The 21,719-nt window shown below is 41.9% G+C and overlaps 1 protein-coding gene across 11 annotated transcripts in view; it reads right to left on the bottom strand.

Annotated features, from left to right (window-relative positions):
- Positions 1-19,482: 19,482 nt before the first annotated feature.
- LOC115586804 (axin-2-like) overlaps positions 19,483-21,719 on the bottom strand; it is a 55,569-nt gene continuing 53,332 nt past the window's right edge. For all 11 annotated transcript variants that reach the window (XM_030426184.1, XM_030426193.1, XM_030426175.1 and 8 more), the window contains one exon: positions 19,483-21,346. In XM_030426184.1, coding sequence (XP_030282044.1) covers positions 21,220-21,346 — 127 coding nt within the window. In that variant the 3' untranslated portion in view covers positions 19,483-21,219. The remainder of the gene's footprint in view (positions 21,347-21,719) is intronic.

The following is a 21,719-nucleotide window of genomic DNA, read 5'->3' as shown; positions in this document are numbered from 1 at the left end:
GTTAAAAGGCGGCTCTCCATCACAAGTAATGCAGAATGCGCTTTTCTGGTGACATTTTTGCTACTTGGCCATTTTAACATGATGCCTGTCATCCTAGGGCTACTTCTTCTGCGCTCCAAAGGAGAATTCTACAAAGCACACAGACACAAAGACTGCATTTCAAGAGGCAAACAAACTTAGATTGGGAAACCTTTGATAAATCATCATACGAAGTTGAACAGCAACCAGCACAGACTAAGACCAAAAACACTCCGCTGTGTTGTGAAATTTGGGGTATTCAGCAACGAGCGTTGAGGCATCTGCCACACATCTGGAAGAGCAATCATTTCTTTTCTTTTCATTTCTCTTCTTTTTTCCTGGGTGCAACTGAAGACTTGGATTTACAAATAGATATTGACGAGAGAGAGAGATAGATGAGTGAATGTTGAAAGAGCAAACTTTCACAGTAAACAGTTTTCGTCATTCTACTGAGTTGCAATGCGAAGCTTGGATGCTTAAAGGATAAGTTCAGCTTTTTCTTTTTCTTCTTGCCGCTCTTATACCTCACACCTCTATAATATAACTCTGATCATTCCTCTTGTCCATATGGGCTGTGGAATCAGAGGCGTTCACACAGTATCCGAATGATGAAGGAGCATGATAACATACAGAGTCAACAGTCTTAAGTTCACAGAACTGAGCCAAAAAAGCACCTAGACAAGTAGACGATTACACATGAAAATGTTTTGAACAGCTGACTCTAACATAAACGTAAAGATACAAGAAGGAATCAAATACACATCTGAGAAATCGAGCTCTGAGATCAGTCAAAGCCAACAAGAGCACACAAACACTCTACAGCACTTACTGTAGTTTGTAGGTTGCAAGCTATCTAAAGCTAACATGTATAAAGTCAACAATGGTTGTAACTTTACAGTGGACAAATATGTGCAAACAAGGCAAATTTTAACTTTGTCTTCTGCCTGTATCTTCCTATGTATATCATCCACCTTACAAATGCATATTACTCGGCACTTTACTGCTTTTTGCACTTTTGCTTGGATACTAAACTGCATTTGGTTGTCTCAGTACTTGCACTCTGTGCAATGACGATAGTATTATATTATATTGAGGGCTATTAGAATTAAACCAATAATAATGTGTTAATGAAAATTCCTCTTAAGACCTACATTTTTTAAATGTGCGAATAGCGCATGCAGGTAATGACCCTTGGTCCACCCCATAGTTTGGGATATAAGGAACCGATGCAGCAGACACTTACCTCCTTGAGCAGAAATGGATACAGAAAAGGATCTTTTGAATGGCAGGTTCAGCTTCACAGGCCTCCTGGATGGTTCTCTCCATAAGAACAAAGTTATTTGCATTTACTGTCAATGTGAACTGAGTTACCACCGGAAGATGTCAGGTCTCAAAAACCACTTGCTGGCCAAGCAAACAGCTGATGCAGAGAGCCCGCCTCCACCTCGCTGAATGCAGACCACATTGGACAGTTTTGAACAGAGATGCCTGAACAACTGTACATGCAACAAGCTCTCAACAGCGATAGCTAAATGGGTGGCTACAGCTTGCAGGCTGATTAACATTGTTCAGTTAACCTTGGCATGCCATTGTGTTAGTACTACATTCAGGTCAATATGTCCATCTGTTGCTGCTTGTTGGGCTTGAGTTTGCAGAACCTTTGTGGTTATTCTGGAGAACATTGTGGACAGTATTCATCATTGTTTTGGATTGTTGCAATAAAAATATACATACATTTGATTGTTAACCAACTAACTTGAAAAAAAATCCCTTTAAGGTACATTAAGAACATATGAAATATGTTTGAGTTACCTATGGATAATCATGCGATTAATTATTTAGTCAACTGACGGCCCCTATTATATTATATTATACATTTTCTGGCAAGGTGGCCAATCAAATACATGCTTATTGTAAGCGCCATATTTCAACTGTTAACTTTGATCATTGCACTGCAAACAAAGATCCACATTCCCACACTTGTAAAATTCTCTATCAAAAACTGCTGTGCGGCGTTTTGGCACCTGATGAGCCTTCAAACTCTTGGATCTGTCACTCCAACTTGACTTCCCGGATCGAATTTCACTTACTTGCCAGCACCTTAACAACTTGCTCACACCACAGCAGCCCTCAGTGTTGTCTTAACACAGGGCTGTTTTCTGTCCAACAGAATTCTGTGACAGATCATAACTCAGGGTATCCTTATTATTACTGGCTTACTAATATGAATATGTGTTTTTTTTTTTTTTATCAACAGTGTTTCCATGTTGAGGGTTAGTACCTCGTAGTAGGATGTAGCTTTGTTGCAATAAACTACCTATCTGATTTGGAAGAAAGGATTTTTGCAGAACAATCATTTGTGTCCCACACTAGTGTAGGCACATTAGTAATGATTGTCTTATGGCTAGTATAGAATGGAATGATTACCACTGATATACTGTATGATATATGATAGTGTCATGTACAGAAGTCTTCTGTTAAGACACACATCTAAAATGTCCTTTGAGTGGTGGTTTGCCTCAACCTCAACAGCACCTTCTGTAACAGGTGTTCTGCACCTCTAATGTCAATCTTGTCCCCTTTCCATCTCCCTCTTCCCCTCTCTGCTCCCTTTCCAGCCAAGGAGACCAGTTTGTATCTATGTATGGAATCATCAAACAAAAGTGAGCTTCACATCACATCAGGTAAAGAAGGCATGCCCGGGCACTTCTAACAGCCTCCCAAAGATGCCTGTTTTAAGTCCTCACAAGAAGGCTGCCTCTCATTGAAGTTCAAATGGATAGCTCTCGGGCACAAGCTTTCCAGGGGGGAGGGAGGGAAGCTCGCTCACCTCTATACCAAACTCACACATCCTACCAGGGAGCTACGTGAGGGGAAGAAAAAAAAAAAAAATTAAAAGAGCAGCTCGTGGGCAAAGCTACTGATTCCTTCTTTTCTGTCTCTCAAGTATCCCCCCATCGCCTTTTATCACCCAGCCGCCCTCGCTGCCCCCATCCCCTCGAGCCACTGCTGCAATGTCAACAAAATTGGGGCTGGGAATGTGGCCGTCTGATGAAAATCAGCTTGCTCAATGGGATCCTCACATGAAAAGAGCAGCGCCTCAGCACAGATTTCCGTATCTTTCATTATGAGCCCCATCTATAGTGAAAATGAACTAATTGTCTAGTTATTGGTGCCTTGTTATCCACAGTGTGCCCCAGCTGTACGGTCTTTCGCCATGAGGACCTGCCAGTGAATAAAGACAATTAAACTACAAAGGGCTCGATTACAACTCTGCCACTTTGATGAGGGAACAATAATTCCACCAATACCAATCCTGATGAGTTCCTCAGGGTTAAACATTTTGGCAGAAACAGTGTTAAGCTGTATCAAATTAAGTCAGAAGGGGGAAGTTCATTTAATAGCTTGGAACTCCCGATCTCCGACTAAGTATCTTTTCCCATGAGCCTTTGCCTGCTGCGCCCCTCCTCCTTCCCTGCAGTGAGGCCTAATTTTTCTGTTTTCACCAAGAAGATTTCACGGTTCACAAGATCAAAAGCTTGCATAAGCTCTGCGTTTGTTTACATCAGCCTACGCCCTGACAAATAAAGCAACGCTGACTATCTCTTTCGCTTCCCCGGCTTTCACTCGTCCGCCATCACACATGACCTCCCACCTCCGCTCACTTGCACATGCTCGGCACTTTCCCTCCTTCCAACGATCCCGGGTGGATGACAGGATAAAGACACCCTTTTTCCCTGGTCCATATTCATGAAGTGATTGCAAAGAGTTAAGCCGAAAGCCAACGCTAAAGTCGGAGCCTCCGAAACCGCCGTCTTAGTCTGTGAAGGCGCTGACAACTTTGTCTCCGTCTCCACATGGTGCATTTTGACACAGCCCAAATGAGGTCCTTTGACATTTGGAATGGATGTGCGTCAAGAGGGACAAAAACAACCACCAAATCAACACATGAATAAATAATCTGTTTGCCTTTTCACTGTCCCATTTTGACAAAACCACAGGCCATCCTTCCTGCAGGACGTCTGTGACTCATTTAGCGCCAAACTGTTTTGAATGAACATGTCCCTTTGATGCTCGCCTGAGGTTTGACATGTCTTTATTGTTCTATTGTTTTATAATTTTTCCACTGATTGCAGCCCCTCAAACAATAAAAATCTAATATATGCGAGCAAACATCTTGAACATCTTGAACAAACTTGAACGAGCTTGAATGTTACATATTGCAATAATCAGTTTGTGTTAAAGTCTGTAACTTTCTGCACATTATCGCCCTCTGACCTCTGTCTGTGTCTGTTTTTTTCCTCCAACACCGACAACTGCTTCTTAATGGAACCAAAAGATTCTTATCAAATGCAGAGTAAACTTTGTTTGGCCACCATAGTTGCCAAATTTGATTGTGCAAAAACAACAAATACAGTGAATCGGGGTAATGACCCAGACCGGAGTGGTTAATGTAACCTGCTCACACAACCTTGTCCCTCATCTTTGCTGTTGTTCGTGAGAGCTGGAGTAGCTGGGTGCTACTTTACAGAACCAGCTGATGGGGAATTACAGAAATATAAAGTATGACTGAGGAGGTCATACAGAGAACTGAGCTTTAAAAGGCTCTCTTAGTTCTGTTTGCTGTGGTTATTTTCTTTGGTTCCTCTGGCAATACTTGAGAATAAGTGCACTCTCTCGGTCTGCAACATTTTATTTGTCACAAAGTCAATATATTACTCACAAAATGCTTGCTTCAAGGTTCACACAGTAAATGAAAATGGACTGAAGGAGTCATACAGCGTCAAGATCCAGATTTATTACAATTGTTGGTACCACATCTGTTAGGACAGTATTTGCTCATCTGTCAACACTAGAACAGTGTTTCTTTCTTCTTGCTAGTGTCTCTCCTGCTCCACTTGTACTCACATTAAGCAATGTCAGATGCTTTAGACCAGATACTCATGAAAAAAAAAAACTCAAGACAGTTAGGAACTCATTTCACAGAAGTGATTTGCTAGCATTACTAGTGCAATGACGCAAATTGTGGAAACATCACATTTTCTAAGTGATTGTTGCATGCAATATGCAGAAACATCTGTGAGTCCTCTAGGCCTGCGGGTCACAACAGCTCGTCCTCTTCATAAAAATGACCATATAAGTTGACTGAGAAAGGAGCTCATTATGACAAAATGTTGTTCTTTTTAGGTGGAGACTTAGAACTATTACGGCAGTAAAGGAGAAGGTCAGTTGATATAGAATCCAGTGTGATACAGTTCACACAGAGAGGAGGTCGGGGACAGCTGCCATTTGTTTCCAGTGTGACTGAAATTCAACCACAAGGTACATTAAATTACTGAACTTGCGCAGGTACATCCATAACTGAAGTTACATAAGTAAATTAGTTATTTAAGCCAAACCACAGTGTTTTCCGGAACCCAACCAGGCACAGTTTCCTTGCCGGAACCAAACAGCGAGTGTACAACAAGGGCTGCCGGTACGTTGCTCAGTCATGTACTTTTGGGAACAGTGATGTACTCTGTCATCCAGGAATGAGGGTGTTTCCATTCTCAAGTAAGGAGTTGATGACCAAAATGGGCAACAGGAAATTATCTCATGCTGCAAATTAAGTGAAATGGGCCTCAGGCTGGTTCCAAATCTGCTCAACAACATTTCACATAATTAAAAAAAACCAAAAAAACATGAAACTATAACATGTAGAAACTACTGTAGATGTTTCAATAACTATTGATTCTAGATTAATAATCCTAGAAATATGGTACACATGGCAACAGTGTATTGCTAATCAGCACTGGCCCACTGATCCTACAACAGAAACACCCAGCGCATTAATTAATAACAGAAACAATTCATTTGCTCAATCAGCGTTGTGTTCTGCATGATTTTCAAAAGCTTTAAAAAGGACTTCAAACGCTGATAAATGTTTGAATCAAAGCAGAACTATTTCACCGAAGGAAGTCCGAGCGGTGACCTGAAGTAAAGGTGTGAAAGAGACACTGCCTGACATTGTGTGTTCTCTCAGAACAACTGACAGATTGTGTGCCACGCTGCGTGATCCTACAACAGGCCGATGAATGTATTAATGACTTGTTAACCACAAACACTTTTTTTGCTCGAGTCATAAAAAAGAAACACGACACGACGCCCTGTTGAGCAACTTGAATAACTGAATACTTTTTAGACGTCAGAACCGTCTTGCAGTGAGATGATTTGGTGTCCGACCCCCCAAGTCAAGAATAAGTGCCTCTTTATGACCTTGTGATTTGTGCTTTGATGTTTAACAATCGAGGGTAAAATCAACTGCAGCGGATAGAGATATTAATTTCAATAAACGCTAACATAAAACAGCTGCAAGGAGAGGTTCCATTTTAAAGGGTAACTCCACCAATTTTACACATCAAAGCGCATTTACAAGTCTTGGGGAGAACTACCATGCCAGTTTTTTGTCGCTTCAGAGGAAGCTGCATGTAATCTGGCAAATTACCTTCTTACTTTCTGGCTAAATTACATTGTGGGTAATGTAGGAACCAGGTTTTGAAAACTGATCTAGCATTGCCCTCCTGTAAAACTGTTGCACTCATGAAGGACCGTATTGCTTCATTAAATATAAGACGTCACGTTTTTATTCCACACATGCGTCCTCTTTTACAAAACTTGCCACCTACATTACCCACAATGCAGCTGAGCCAGAGTGACAGCACTGGAGGCAATTTATCAGGTTACATGCAGCTTCCTCCGGAGCCATAAACACTTTATACAACTGGTTTCACATATGCAGTAGTTCTCCCCAAGTCCTGTAAACACACTTGAATGTGTAAAATTGGTGGAGTTACCCTTTAACCAAGAGATTTGATTTGGTTTAAGGGTCTTGAAGCTTAAATCGTTAATCATTAGCGGATGAAGTACATAATTTTAAGAAGCAGACCAAATAACCTTCAAACTGCTGTTGCATCACAAAGACGTGAACACCTGGAATCAGTGATTGATGGTGTTTTACAGTGTAAGAGTATCAACGGGTGGAGTCCCCTCAATATAAAACCAGTCCGACAGGTCCAGTAAATTCACACAGGACCTGTACCTCCCACAATCTGTGGAAATTATGAGCATCTCTGTCGATAATACTTCCCACAGTGTATGTAAAGATTACAAGCCAAAGGTGTGCGAAGGAGAATGGAATGCCCCCCCCCCTCCCACCCCTACAAGGCAATTGGACAACAACCGACTCATGTGGGTAGAGGCTGGCACACCTCAGAGATAGAAGAGGAAGATGGGGGAGCAGAGTACCTGGTTCTGGTTCTCATGAAGGCTTTATAATGGCGAGGCCGGTGCCAGCAGTTGAGGTGCCCAAGGCGTACAGAGTGAAAGAGCAGCAGGGGAGTGTGCACCACAGAGGGAAACAGTCTGCGAGCGAGGGAGAGTTTGAAGATTTGTTTCTTAAGAAGTAGAAATGTTCACTTCATAAAACCTTCAGTCAATCTGAGTGAGTGTCCTTCAGAGGACCAAAACTGCAATGTGTCTGCATACAGCGTGAGAAGACAGTCTTCATGTATATTTCTGTACATGAAAACAATGTTTTGTGTGTACACTTATGTACATTTCCTGTTTCAAGGAAAAGCCTAACCACTGCCCTGGGGAGGAGTCAAATTTGAAGATGATTACGAGAACGTATTTCCCTCCGCTCATCGCAGGAAACAAACAGTCCGGCTCTGAATTTAACTCAACAAACAAGAACCATATGCTCGTCTTTCCTCTCCCGTCATCCCCTTCCCCCACCCTCTTTTCCATGAGAAACATGTAAATACAAAGACCCAGAAACACATGTGGTTAGTCATAAAGCTGCAAATGTAACCCCCCCCCCCCCACTTGTTTTTTCTCCCTCTCTCTGTTCCGCCCCCAGCCTCGACCTCCTCACCCAAGAAACAAACCCGCAAGAAGGAGGGAGAGAGGGAGAAAAGCTAAGGAACAGGAAAACAACAAAAAACAAGAACAAAGAATGTTGGAGGGGATCACAGCATTGGGAAACTGACTTAATTGCCTGTGTGTGAAAAGCAAAGGAGAAGAGGGACAAGCTGGCGACAGGGAGCCAGGAGGAAAAAAAAAAAAAAGACGGAGCTGCTGTGGGCTCCTGCAGACTGCAAAGCCTTTTTCCTCACAATGGTGGCCTCTTCTCGTGCCAGGGGGGGGCATGTTGGCCCATCAGTAAGTGGCATGTGAGATGAAGAACACAAACAAGGGAAGACAGGCCCACTACAGTCCTCATTAGGCGATGACTGAAATGTGCGGTTGTCCGTTAGCTTGTTCGGAGACGCTCAGTTTCCCTCGGAGGCTGCCGCTTTGCGCCCGCAACTTTCTACCTTCTCATCCAACTTAGTCTCTTCCCATCATCAAGGCCGATTAGCCTAATCGCTTTTGCTTCAGGGGTAGTTATCTTCTTGGGTGTTAGATGAAAATGGCTTGCAGCTGGGTTGTGTACAGCTCAATCTCTAACAGGTGCTGGGCTCTGTGGGTAAAGAGTAAACAATGGTGGCTAAGCCCTGAGCTTTGCCAGGCAGAGCGTCTACGATGGGAAACAGTCAGGCTTGAGGGCTCACACACCCACAACCCAGGTGGTTTGCCGGAGTTCATTTAGGCATGTGTGGACCCTTGGTGTGGTTTAACTTGTTTTGGAAGGGTGAAAATCTATGAAAAAAAACGAGAGGATGGTTTTGATCATTTTTTGCCACTAACTGGTCTGGTTTCCATCTTAGCTGCAAGGCAAAAGAGATGAGATGGAAGACAGAAGAGTTATGGAATCGATGCGTGAGCTATGGAACACATGCACAGTAACATGTCTCATACATCATTAATTTGAGCGAGCTGATGATCCTCTATTCACCCTTAGCCTCTCCTCTCAATGGGATACCAGTTCCGTGAGAGTCACATGACTGCGTCACATGATGGAGGCCAGTTTTTATCCCTGTGGTGCCTGGGAGGCCTCCAAACCCAGAGTGGCCTCACCACACTTCCCACAGCCGTCTGGGGAATGGACTGCGGACCTGAAGGTATGTGTGAGGCACAACACTGAAGCACTGAGGCTGTCTCAGGATAAAAGCACTGAGAAATTCCCCAGTTTCTAAAAAAGAGCTCAGTTCAATACTGTCTGCGGCAGCCACACCCAAGCTAGACAGCATGTATGGATGACAGCGTCTGGTCGCCGCTGCAGGTCCTTTGTGGTTCATGCTGGGGTCTCGGAACATTCAATTATTATTGAAACGGCTCGAGCTGTAATGTGGGGAATATGTTGTATACATAAAAAATATTACTATAACATTGTTTAATTTGTTCTGAGCGATACATTCTTAAAGCTTTCTAGTCAAAAATGTGTTTTTCTTGTTCCTACAGTGGAATGTTTGAGCTTCACTCTGTATAATGGTGTATATACAGAGTTTGATACCAGAAGCCTGATATCACAACCATCTGCTGAAAGTGTACATTTTCTCTGTGCTCATTAGAAATCTGTTTTAAAGGCAGGCCTATGTAAATGATTTGTGGCATCACAAATAGTTTGGCGTACACATGTGTGACGTGGAGAGGCTCCAGTGCTCGTAAACTGAGAATAGACTTCACAGTGAAGTAGGAGACATCTTGTGTCCAGCAGCTGTGTCATTTTAGTTTAAAATATTAAAACATGAACTAACTTTGTCAACAGAGCATGTAAACACATTGCAGACGTTACATCTCAGACATCTGTGTGCTGTAGCTGTATTGCAGAGATATCTGCTGATGTTTGCATGCTGACCGGCCAGCTCCACTTTGGAGAGCAAGAAGCAACAGTCTGATAGTCCCCATCGTTTCAGATGACCGATGTTAAATCAGCAGAGATTGCTACTTAAACAAAGTAACGTCACAAAATATCAAGAAATTACATATTTTTTTATACCTATTTCCCTCACTAATACATCTATCTTCAAAGTGGCTTCTGCCGGTTCTCAGAGGCCGTGTTCAGTCCCAGACTGGTGACCAGCCGTGTTCATCAGGAGGTGGCAGACCCCCGGTCCGCCTGATCCCTGTTGACTGCGGTGACCCTCGCGGTCGTCCTGTCAGATAATAGGGCCACTTAGCTCCACAGCAAACTGAGCTTCATTCTAACGGCAGCTAGTCTCTACAGCCAAAATAGATATAGCAAAGAGTATGGTGAGTAGCAACAGGCAAATGTTTTAGAGCTCCAGATGACACCTTTTTAATTGTTAACAGTCATTTTTTAAGAGTGAGAATGAAAAGGTGCAATTTTAAGGATTTTAATGTTGTAATTATACCTTTTTTTTTTCTTTTTACAAAAATCATGTCAGACACACATTACAGTTTTTTTGGTGTAGAGGGGATCTTTAATTTGCCAAACAAATCACAAATATAGAATATACAAAGTGTAGGTGCACATGTGCACAGTAAAAGCAATACTGAAACAATTGCATCGTGTATTTTAGCAATTTGGGTTGATTCTGTCTAAACTGAAGAGATAATTTTACGATAATCAAACTAAATCACAGATTGCACAGCCAGCTCCATGTCTTCCATCCACACTCAACGAAAAAGGAACAACCACAACAGCAAAAATATAACAAATCTTGTTCCTGCGACAACAATCTGACTGCTCGTTTATTTGAGTGGCTGTTTCGTCTTGTGAGAATTGGGCTCGGCCTTAATTCAAGTTGTTTTTTCCAGATGAGCTTTTGTACTTCTGACACCAAAGTCATATTTTTTAAAGGAGCTGTTTTGCTGCTTGTGACCGGAAAAGGAACCGAAATCACAGAAGCAGCCTTCACCTGTCAGATATTTTAGTTATCCAGATTGTCTTTGCCACCAACATGACCGGACTTCCATGGCTTCAGTGTGGCGGTGGTTTATTGGTCTCATCTGCCCCAGATATAACTTTATGACCGGAGTATGTTTAGCTTCAAAGCCTTTTCTGACCCCAAACTCCAAACCAGTTCTTTGTTTGCATACCATACTGCCCGCAATGTAATGTGGGCCAATGTGTTAACAAGACTCAAGGTTGCAATATCTTGACACATTAACATACTTTGTGTGTGTACAATGGCCCAGAGGGAGTTTGGTTCATGTATTCATGTGAAAAACCACAACGCTTGGTATTTTTAGAAATGCCGCTCCCAATACTCAGGATCATACAAGAAAAGACGAGTCTGATGGATTCAAAATACACCACAAACCCTCCAAACTGAGGCCACAGGCGAAGCCTTTCGAGGGACTGCATTCCGTTGGGTCACTGAGGAATGTGGACAAAGTTGCGTGCCACGACAAACTTGTGTTATCGGATCGTTCGGCCTTTCTTGAGTTCTAAACAATGGCGGTCCGAGTGGTGGTCGGAATAGACCAACTTTGGGCCGCATGGCATAATTCTATCTCTGTTCCTCCTCTTGAGATCTGAGACAGATACCGTCCTGTGGTGTTTACTGACGAAAGAACACTGCTAAATGGAGCTGTGGTTCACCGATCTGTAAATATGGCCCTTGCCAGCCAAATTGTTCCCCTTGTTGACAGTGGTTTGGGCCCGAAGCTCGATCTTGCCCAAAGAACACAGGCTTCCCTTGGGGGTGGTTTGAGACCCGACAGGGGGTAGTTAGACAAAATAGATAATGCCTATCCACTGCTGACACAGAGTTGGCAGAGGTAGAGAGAAAGGGAAAGAGACGGATGGATGCTCCTAAAATAAATGAACAAAAGTTGTCCAAAAAAGAGCACTCTTAAATCAGAGCAGGGAGAGCCTGAGAGCGATACGCTTTCCTTCGTTGAGTTCATGTGGACAGTCTTATAGTTTGATATTGTATGCATAGAACGACTATTGACAGATAATCAGTTCAGTGTTACTCACATTATTCAAGATTGTGGGAAAGTTCATCTGTGACCTTGACAGAAATGAGACCATGTTTAAACAGAGACACAGGTTACGACCCCCCTCCCATCAAATATTTTGACTGTCACATGATGACAACTGAGGTACGTCCATTCACTGATGAAGGATGGCAGATATTTCTCTCCCTCTTCTTCAACTTTTCTTTGTCAAAGCACTCATGATTTCACGTCTTGTGGTTGCCTCACGGCATTTTATTAGATCAGAAGGAGGTATTTTTCTGAACAACAATTTCTTTCATTTTGTTATCGCCACAGACCAACAGTTTAGAGTAAGTGTGGCTTGTGCAGATGTGCAACACAACAGCCAAGTGAAACTGGGATCTGGCATCTTCAACTTGTTGACAGATTTCTTTATGGCCTCTGTATTTTATTTGTTGCAAAATGGATAATCGCTCAATATCCAGGGGACATCTGGCTCTCAATTAACCATGCATGCATCATGATGAATAAGCAGTTTCCGATAACAAGTTCATAGAAAATTCATTTTTATTGACAGTGAAGATTAAGTCCTTTTCAATCGTTGTGTTTTTTTCACACAAAATCTTCCACTGCCAGCCTGGAGTTTCGGGTAAAGCCAGTAAAAAGAGCAGAGTTATGTATTCTCTCAACAGGCATGCATGCTAGTCAAGGTTATGTTGAATCTAGATGTTCCCTCCAGATAATGATACCCCCACAACACCCTCACACCCACATACACATCACCCTCACAACAGAATGACAGAGAAACAAGATAGTTCAGGGAAGCTGGAAAGATAAGTAAACTTGACAACGCAAGAGAAGGGGAGAGTGGGTGAGAGAGACAGACAGCCAGACTGGAGGGTGCGAGAGAGAGAGAGAGAGAGAGAGAGAGAGAAAGAGAGAGATCTCCAGCAGTGCCAGTCGAAAGAGGATCAAGGTGGTTTTGGATGAGTTTCAGAGGTAAGCTGCAGTTAAAGCCCCTAGCTTGGACCGTTCACACGCAAATGCCAAGCCCCACCGCACACATCATGAAACGCGAGACAACATTCAGGTGTTTGGTGACAGGAGAGGGGACAGCATCCACTGTTTGGGGTTCGCTTCAAGAATGCAAATGCTGTATCACACGCAGTGTCCCTCCATCCTGTGGAGGAACTATTCTCATGTTGCACTATGTGTCTTTTCCATCTAGCTGATACTGAAACTACAAAGTAGCTTAAGCGCATGTTAACAGATGATTTCCATTGTATCATTGTTCCTTTGTGTGGCTGCTGGTGACAAAATGTTCCTATATGAAGAAGATAATGGTTAGATGTACAGTATTAAGAGGCAAGGGCGGTATGAGGTAAGGTAAGGTAAGGTAAGGTAAGGTAAGGTAAGGTAACTTTATTTGAACCCGAGGGTAGATTTGGTTGCAGTTAAAAAGAATAATTGGCTGCTTACACACACACATAGACAGCATTTACAACATCAACAGAGACAGTGACATAACAGTGAAAACAGTGAAAACAGTGAAAACAGTGAAAACAGTGCTCCGGACATGGAAACATGGATAAAAAGTATACACAAAGGTATTAATAACACAAAGGTGTTAATAATCATTATTAGTAATATTAATAATATTGTTTTCACATTGATTGCGTGCGTTAAGGATTATTTTCAAAATGTATTTATTTCGGTCCAAAATTGTATGTGTATGTTTAAATTTAAATCCGCACAATAACCATTTGAGGATTTCATTTTAAAAACACCATTTGCAGTACAAACATTTTCTTACTCTGGTGCACAGTCCACAGCCCATTTGGACTTTTTCGTTTCACTTTTAAGTAATAAAAGCAGTTTCTAAACCATCATCAAGAGGATCTTGTTTTACTGTAAACTACAGTGGAAATGTGTCTTGGAACAGAAAATGCATAACAGAACTGCTGGATGCATGGGGACAAAAAATCCACGTTGAATATTTCAAACAATCTGCTCTGAATATTTCTTGGCTGAAAATGTATTTAAACAGACGACCTCGTCAGCATTAAAGGACTTGTGTAATGAAAGGTGTTGCTCGTAATGATGAACCCACAAAGAATGATCGGCAGCTCTGACATTCCTTTCAGATCAGTGGAGCATTTTACCATCTTTCAGCTCAATGTTTCGGTATCACAGACCACAAACTAAAAGTGTTGAGTCACTTTCACTACTCTTAACACTCTGATCCCAGCAGCAGGCAGCTGTTTCCAGTGAAAATCAAATCAATTCAAATCAATTTTATTTATATAGCCCAAAATCACAATCACATTGCCTCAGTGGGCTTTACAATCTGTACAGTGAAAAACATCCTCTGTCCTTAGACCCTCGATTCGAGTGAGGAAAAACTTCACATGTTGATGGAAAAAAAACCTTTTAACAGGGTAAAAAAAACAATGGAAGAAACCTCAGGAAGAGCCACAGAGGAGGGATCCCTCTTCCAGGACGGACAGACATGCAATAGATGTTGCGTGTACAGAAAAGAGCAACAATTCACAGTTTACAAGGTCATCAACAGAAGATCAGATTGAAGATCAAGATTGATTGATCAGAGAAAAGCTCTGATCAATCAATATTATGCTACCTGCCTAGCCCCAAACAGAAGACAGGCAACTTGCTGGTGACCATAGTGGAGCATTTCATCACTAATTAACCCAACATTTCCTTTGGGAGTTGGTGGAGGCCAAAACAGAGAACGGCAAAGTTAAAGGCAAGTTATACACAACCCAAAGTTAATGCTACTGGTGCTCCGTTACTGCTGGATGTGTGACTAAGCAACTGTTCATGTTCAACTTTATAGGATCACTGTTGTGTCTACAGATTGTTGCGGCGCCCCAAGTGGCCAAAAAAATCAATAAATTAAGGCTTAGGTATGTCCAGTTGGCTACTTGCCGATGGATGGAAAAAAGAAAACTAATTACAATTGAATTGATAACACAGAGGTCCAGTTTGAGACATGTTCATAAGGCAAAGATCCAGAACTACACAATTTAAAACTTTTGTTATAATTTAATGCCGTAAAATATTTTATTTCCTGACAGTTTGTTTTTCAGTTGGTATATATGCTCAAAACATACACTGTGCTGTCTAGTGCGCATCACATTCACTCTTTTAATAATCACAGAGGTCTCAGATGTGAGTCACACTGACTTTAAACTGCCAACAGCAAGAATGACCATGTTGGAGTCCATACTTGATTAAAAACTCTGTTGACTGTTGTCTCCTGTTTCCTCTGTCATCTGTGTGTGGTATCTGACTCTAATCACAGTGCTTAATTGAATTAACAATGCATGCCATAGGTCATGAATCTATGGGTTTCTTTGGCCAATAGTGCTCTAAGAGCAAGAAAATAGAAATGCTCTGTCAAAATATAACAAATCTCACTAATTACAGGTTGGGGTCCAGACAGGATGGTACCTTGGTCTGGACCAGGACAGTGGTCTGCCTATTAGACATAGTGATCTCGCCTATTCAATGTACTCGATTTGTCAAAATTTCTTCAACAAGACATCTGATATGTATATATATATATATTTATCTATATATATCTATATATCTATATCTATATCTATATCTATATAGATATATATATATATATACATATATATATATATACATATCAGATGTCTTGTTGAAGACATTTTGACATATATATATATATATATATATATATATATATATATATATATATATACATATATATATATATGTATATAAAATGCTGCTTCCTCAGATGATTCTTCGCATTGATAGTGTTGCTAAATCATTATGTGCTAATTGTTTAAGTTGTGAGGGTGACATACAACCCGATGTACTCTTCCTCGATGTCCATGACACGTCAGACTTCAGACATTCAATATTTTAATCTTCTGGTCTTTTAACCTAAATATTTAAGATGGCGATAGCCTCCTAATCACCGGCAGCCTCCAATCAGGCCATTTGACCCATCTCCTCTCTGTTACTCGCCCTTCGATTGTTACAGGAAATGAAAGTGAACAATCCAACTAGCTTCTCTCGCTCTCACTTTCTTTTTCCCTGCTCAAGCCGTCTATCTGGCACCGGGTTCCAATGTTTATGCATTTACTGAGATTGCTGGCGGGATTGTCAGAGAAAAAGGAGGGTTTATTTTTTTTTCTTTTCTCTCTTTCTTTTTTTTTTTTTCTGTGCAATCTCTTGCCTTCAGAAACCATTAATGCCCATTCAACATCAACATCAAGGCACAGCTTTGATGTCTATTCTGGCAACAGACCTCTTTCTTTCTCTGCTGCCTGCTGCTCTCTCTCTGTCTCTCTTCTTCTCTCTATCCCCCTTTATCCCTTCCTCTTCCCTTCGCTCACTCTTTACGGTTACTGTACAATCAAATAATTAAACGGATTGTCGACAAAATGATTTTACCTGGCAATTAAATATGCAAAGCGAGTCGGCAAGCGGCGTATGAGAAGGCGATTAAAAAGGGGCCCACTGCAAATCTACAAAGGCTTCACCAGCACAATAGGCAGCAGCCCCTGCCTGCCTCGCACACTAGCTTAGCCTGGGGAGTGACTGGTGCCTCTTTATACCAGTCTCACACAGCCATGTTTACAATAGCCCCAACCATGCTATGCCAATTACCACAATGCAAGGAGAAATGAATGCCAGTGTTTGGAGAAAAGACGGGGATGAAGGTAGTGGGTATCAGACATATGGGGTGCACGGGGCGGCGAGAAAGAAAAAACGCATGCTGCCGATGAAATCAAAGGCACACCACAGAAATGTTCGCCGCCGCTGAAAAGATCCTGTGAAACAATTGCGCGTTTCGCATTAGAATGTAAGTTGAAGTCTAGTCTTCCATGAAGGTAGGAACTTTGGAACCTGTGCATAACCTGTACCACGCTTCAACAATACACCTATTAGAACTGGAATACTACAGAAAGGCTGGGAGAAGATGGGGGCCCGAGCTCCTGATGTGCAAGAGAGGGAATGCGACAGTCAATGTCCATCTATCAACGCTTCAGTGGGGAAAAATGCAAGCAATTTTCCTGGATAGGTTTCCCTTCAAAGCCGGAGCCCCAAGAGGCTGTAAAAATAGAGTTGGGGAGAGGCAGGGAGGGTGGAGGGGGGGTAGAAGGGTGGAGGGTTACACCTGCCCCGTTCCAGACAGTTCAACAGAAAGTAGCTGGTTCAGCCCGATTAAACCCTCTTCATTGTAAAGTTAAAGCCATGGAGGAATGGATTTTAAGGTTTGGGGGGTATGTAATGCATTGATTATGTGCTGAAGTTTCACCGCTCTGTGCCTTTGATGAAAAGAGTCTGGGAAATTAATCTGCTATTTGTGGCGTTATGAATACAAACTGTTCAGGGATGGCTGCAGTGAAATGATTTTTAAAGCAAAAAAAAATAAAAAATTGTGTGTGTATGTGCTTTGAGATTGAGAAAACCTACAGTATCTCATAGACGTGACAAGCACTGGTGGCTTGTCTGTGTCTCTTCCTTTTTTTTTTTTTTTTTTGCCATATTGCCAGGAAAAGCTACCGGGGGAGAAAGAAACGAGAAGATCATTTTGTGGGAAGTGAGAGCTTGTCAGTAATGGCTGTTGTTATCTTTGTTACGTGGCTACCTCTGCTTTTTGCCAATTGCAAGTCTCCCTTTATGTCAACAATTTGAATTGAGCCGTAGAAGTGAGTGAGTCTGCACGCGGCCGACGGCACGCGCTCCCCACCGCTGAATTATTTCCTCGTACTAAACGATCTTTCCCCCTACAGCTGAAATAAAGCCAGATAATTGAGGCAAACATGGCTGGGCCCTCTGATAGGGGATGCAGGGTGCTTCATTAATGTTTGTGTTGACTGTCAGAGAGTAAGCGCTGGTGCTCATTGCTCTTTAATAGGACCAATTAGCCCATGCCCCCATTTCCATGCTTAATGTCTCCCATTTAAGTGCTGAATACGGAACGCACACATTTAACCACTGAGGGGCTGTAACGCATCAAAAGGTTACAGGCTTTCAGTGATTCCTGTTTACGCTGGGAATTAGCAGCTCGCAGTCATGAATTTAAACTTCATTCTTTTTTTTGTTCAGCGACGAGAGGCGATGTTCAGGTTTGCAGCCTTTCTGTGAATCTCCTCTCCGTAACGATGGCACGACGTGATTTAAAAAACGAGTTTTATTAATTTCTTCTGTAGATGTGATGTGCAGTGATCGCGGCACTACACAGCCGCGCCTCTTGAATGGTGACGACCGCAGCAACATTTCACGTTCTTCGTTACTGAGAGAGACACGGAGGTTGTACAGAGGGTACGACTGTCAAGCATAATTCTTTGGAGTATTCGACAATAGGTTCCATATACCCGTCCTGCTTAGCCAACTCAGTATATATCATTTTGCCGTAGTGTAGTGTGGAGTGTTAATTACACTATTCAGTATTTCTAATCGTTTAGTTATTGTTGCATTTTAAATTGTACAGCCAATACTGATGTTTCCTTTATGGATTTAAGACCTAAGACAAGATATTTTTCTTTTGGCTTTTTTGACCAGCATAGTGGAGTAGACATGCAGCAAAGGTGTCTGGCCAGAATCACGCCGGGGACGTTCCAATTATACGGTACGTGTCTTAAATCACTGGGCCGCTCGGACACCCTGAGTCTCCGTGTTAAACACTTGATTGGGTTAATAATACCACCAGGAGCTGAATCCGTCATTTTTGCTTTGCTAGATCTGACTAAAGAACCACCGTCTCTAAACATGTTTGTCCCAGACGAACTTGTTGCTTGAAGTGGACACAAAAGCCCAGTCCGTTCAGGTCTCCTCTGTATAGCTGTCAGAAAAAAAGAAAAAAAAAAATCTTAATTCTGAGACGTTTGCTGTGCAGTATGAACTGGCCATGATACGTTGCGATAGCTTGATGTGTGCAATTGTTTTCAGTGACAGGGTTCGTACACATTTTTCAAGGTCAAATTCAAGCACTTTTCAAGCATTTTTAAGGGTCATTTTCAAGATTTTCCAGCAACTTATGCGGGGGTAAAATACGTATCTACAGGAATATGTATTCTCATGATTTTTTTTCTTCACTTTTTTATCACAATTATGTACAGTGTATTATGCTGTAAACATCTAAAATTATGTTTCATAATAGCAAAAACTTCAGAAATTAATTATCCAGTCTGATCCCAATTTTGTGAAAGACACAGAGTTATAATGTCAAGCACTTTCAAGCACTTAAACTAAAATCCAAGCACTTTTCAGACCTTAAAAACGCAACATTGAAATTCAAGCACTTTTCAAGGATTTCAAGCACCCGTACGAACCCTGCAGTGAGAATTGCTGTTGTGAAATGGTTTAACTCTGTCAACGTCATAGCAAATGAGGGATACCTCTTATTTCTGAGGCTCAAGCAAAGGTCTGAATGAATGAATATGACAAAAGAAGCGATTTCGGGCACAAGATCTTTCATTTGAAAAATATAAAACTTTAATAAAGGCTACATCTCTCAATAATTACAATAATTATAGGTCCATGTAAATCTTTAAATGAAACTCTTTATATAATGTATAATTTACAGTTTAGATAGAATGAAACAAAACAAAACAAAAAGGCCGTGGTGTAAAAAAAAAAAACAACAACAAAATAAAAACATGATTACAGGATATTATTAAAAGCATAAAAATATCTTTTCAACATAAAACCCTTCTGAAAACCAAGGGATATATATTAAAACCCTGAAACAGGGTAGCACATGGTATGGCATCCATGTAGGCACAGGTGCTGTACTCATAAAACACCAGCGATAGTGTGTGTGTGTGTGTGTGTATTGTTTATGAGCGTGTGTGTGTGTGTGTGTACTCTATGTGTGCATCACATGTGTCAGTATCCATACTTCAGAATGCATAATTACAATGTATACAGGAGCTCTGCTATATACGATGTTACTGTAACAACATTCAAAGGATATCGGAGCCATAATTCTTCAACGTTTACATTTTTTTCATTTTTTCTGTTTTTTTTGACACGCTAGCTGACTTCCTTTTTTCGAGAAGTCATTCTCGGTGACCCAAACTGGTTCTTGTTAGCGCAAGTTATTTTGGTGTGCGGGCTGTAAACACTGCCATTATTAGATGGTACAACTTGTGCTCCAGGTCTCCTCTCTCTGTGTGTGTGTCTGCAACTGTTTTCATCCCCCCCTGTGCAATGCCTGGTTTACAAACAAAGGCACAACAAAAAAGATTGAGCTCTGTCGACAGACTGAGAGAAATAGGGAGGGAGGGGGACAACGAGAGAGAGAGAGAGGACATACTAGTGTGACAAACTTAACATTACAAACTATCAGCAGCATATAAGACTGGGATTGACCATTAGAATAGTGGAGGGAGTGCGCCTCAGACAAGACCACTGCTAAGGTTGTTAGTTCGGGTCAGACGGGGCTAACAAGGCTATGGGAGGTGCTAGGCTAGTGTCACGTCCGTCGTGTAAAGTAAAAAACAAACAGAAACAAACACTAAACAATATCACCACAGTATTCTCCCAACATTCAAAGCAGCTTGCCCATTGGCTAGAAATAGGGAGGGGGGGAGGAACACAGGTTTAAGAGGACTCAGGAAGGGACAACGGGGAAAAGAGTGGGTCTGTTTTTTTTTCAATAAATACTCAATAAAAACTTTCAACTCATTACAAAAGCATCTATATATATAATACATGTATATATACATATATGCATGTATGTATATGCACATGTACAGACGTTTTTGTAACGATGTTAGAGTGGAACATTAAGAGCAGGTTGGTGGCACTGTGTTCAGCACCTGCTAGATCGTCTCACTCGGCCCGGGAGGCCGGCGTGAATGCACCATCAGTCTCGCATTACATCACAACAAAACAGTCGTCTACATCTTCAGTGGTTATATTCAAGAAGAGGCGGGCTCCCCCCCCCCCCCACTGTCCTCCAATCATCATCATCATCATCATCATCATCATCTTCATCCTTGTATTGGTCTTTTTAAAGTCTCTCATTTCATTCCCTTGTGTTTCTAAGGCTGATTGGTTGATAAAGTCAGGGAGGGGCGGCACCTCCTCTGGGTTCGGCATACTTCATTGGCTCGTCTTCCTTCAATCACTCCTCTTGTGCTGGATATATTAACTCTGTTTAGCTTAATATTAAGAAATAGGAAAAAAAACCAAAAAACAATAAAACAAAAACAAAAAAAAGGAGTCCAGAGTGTTTTTTGTTAATTACAAAGAGTCTCTTGCTCAAAGGTTTTAGGGACAGTTTAGCTTTTGGTTGGGCGAGGAAGGGCATTGGTTGGTTGGTTGGTTTGTTGGTTGGCTGGCTGGCAACAAAGTGGCTTTTTAGTCCATCCTCTCCACCTTGCCCAGGACCTTGCCCTCATACATGGGCAACACGGTGGCATCCTCCCACACCTCTTCAAACACGGCACCACACTCAAACTCATCGCTGGCTTTCTTGAAGTAGTACCTGAGGAGGAGAAACAACGAGAGAGGTCTGTGATTAGAAAACGCTGAGCGTAGGTGTGCGTGGAAAAAAAGGAAGAGAGAACCAGAAATTGAACTCAAACGAAAACTGACAAGAATGGCAGCAGGAGTGCATCTGATACATTTCATCATGTTTTAAACCGCTTTGAGGCACCTACACGACTACTTCCATATACAGGCTCGCGCACAACTCCCTTTAGTCCAAATCAAACACAAACACACACACTCTGAGAGCCAGAAATGGATCCTGCTCAAAACAACTTAGTCATAGCCTTCAATGCCATCCCTGCACACTTCAAAGGCAGAGCCTGACTCCACATCACACCGCTGCACAAACAGAGCTGAACCCTCCGTTT

This window comes from Sparus aurata, chromosome 1 (assembly GCF_900880675.1).
Source record: "Sparus aurata chromosome 1, fSpaAur1.1, whole genome shotgun sequence".
Classification (NCBI taxonomy): domain Eukaryota; kingdom Metazoa; phylum Chordata; class Actinopteri; order Spariformes; family Sparidae; genus Sparus; species Sparus aurata.
This window is presented reverse-complemented; position numbering and strand designations above follow the sequence as displayed.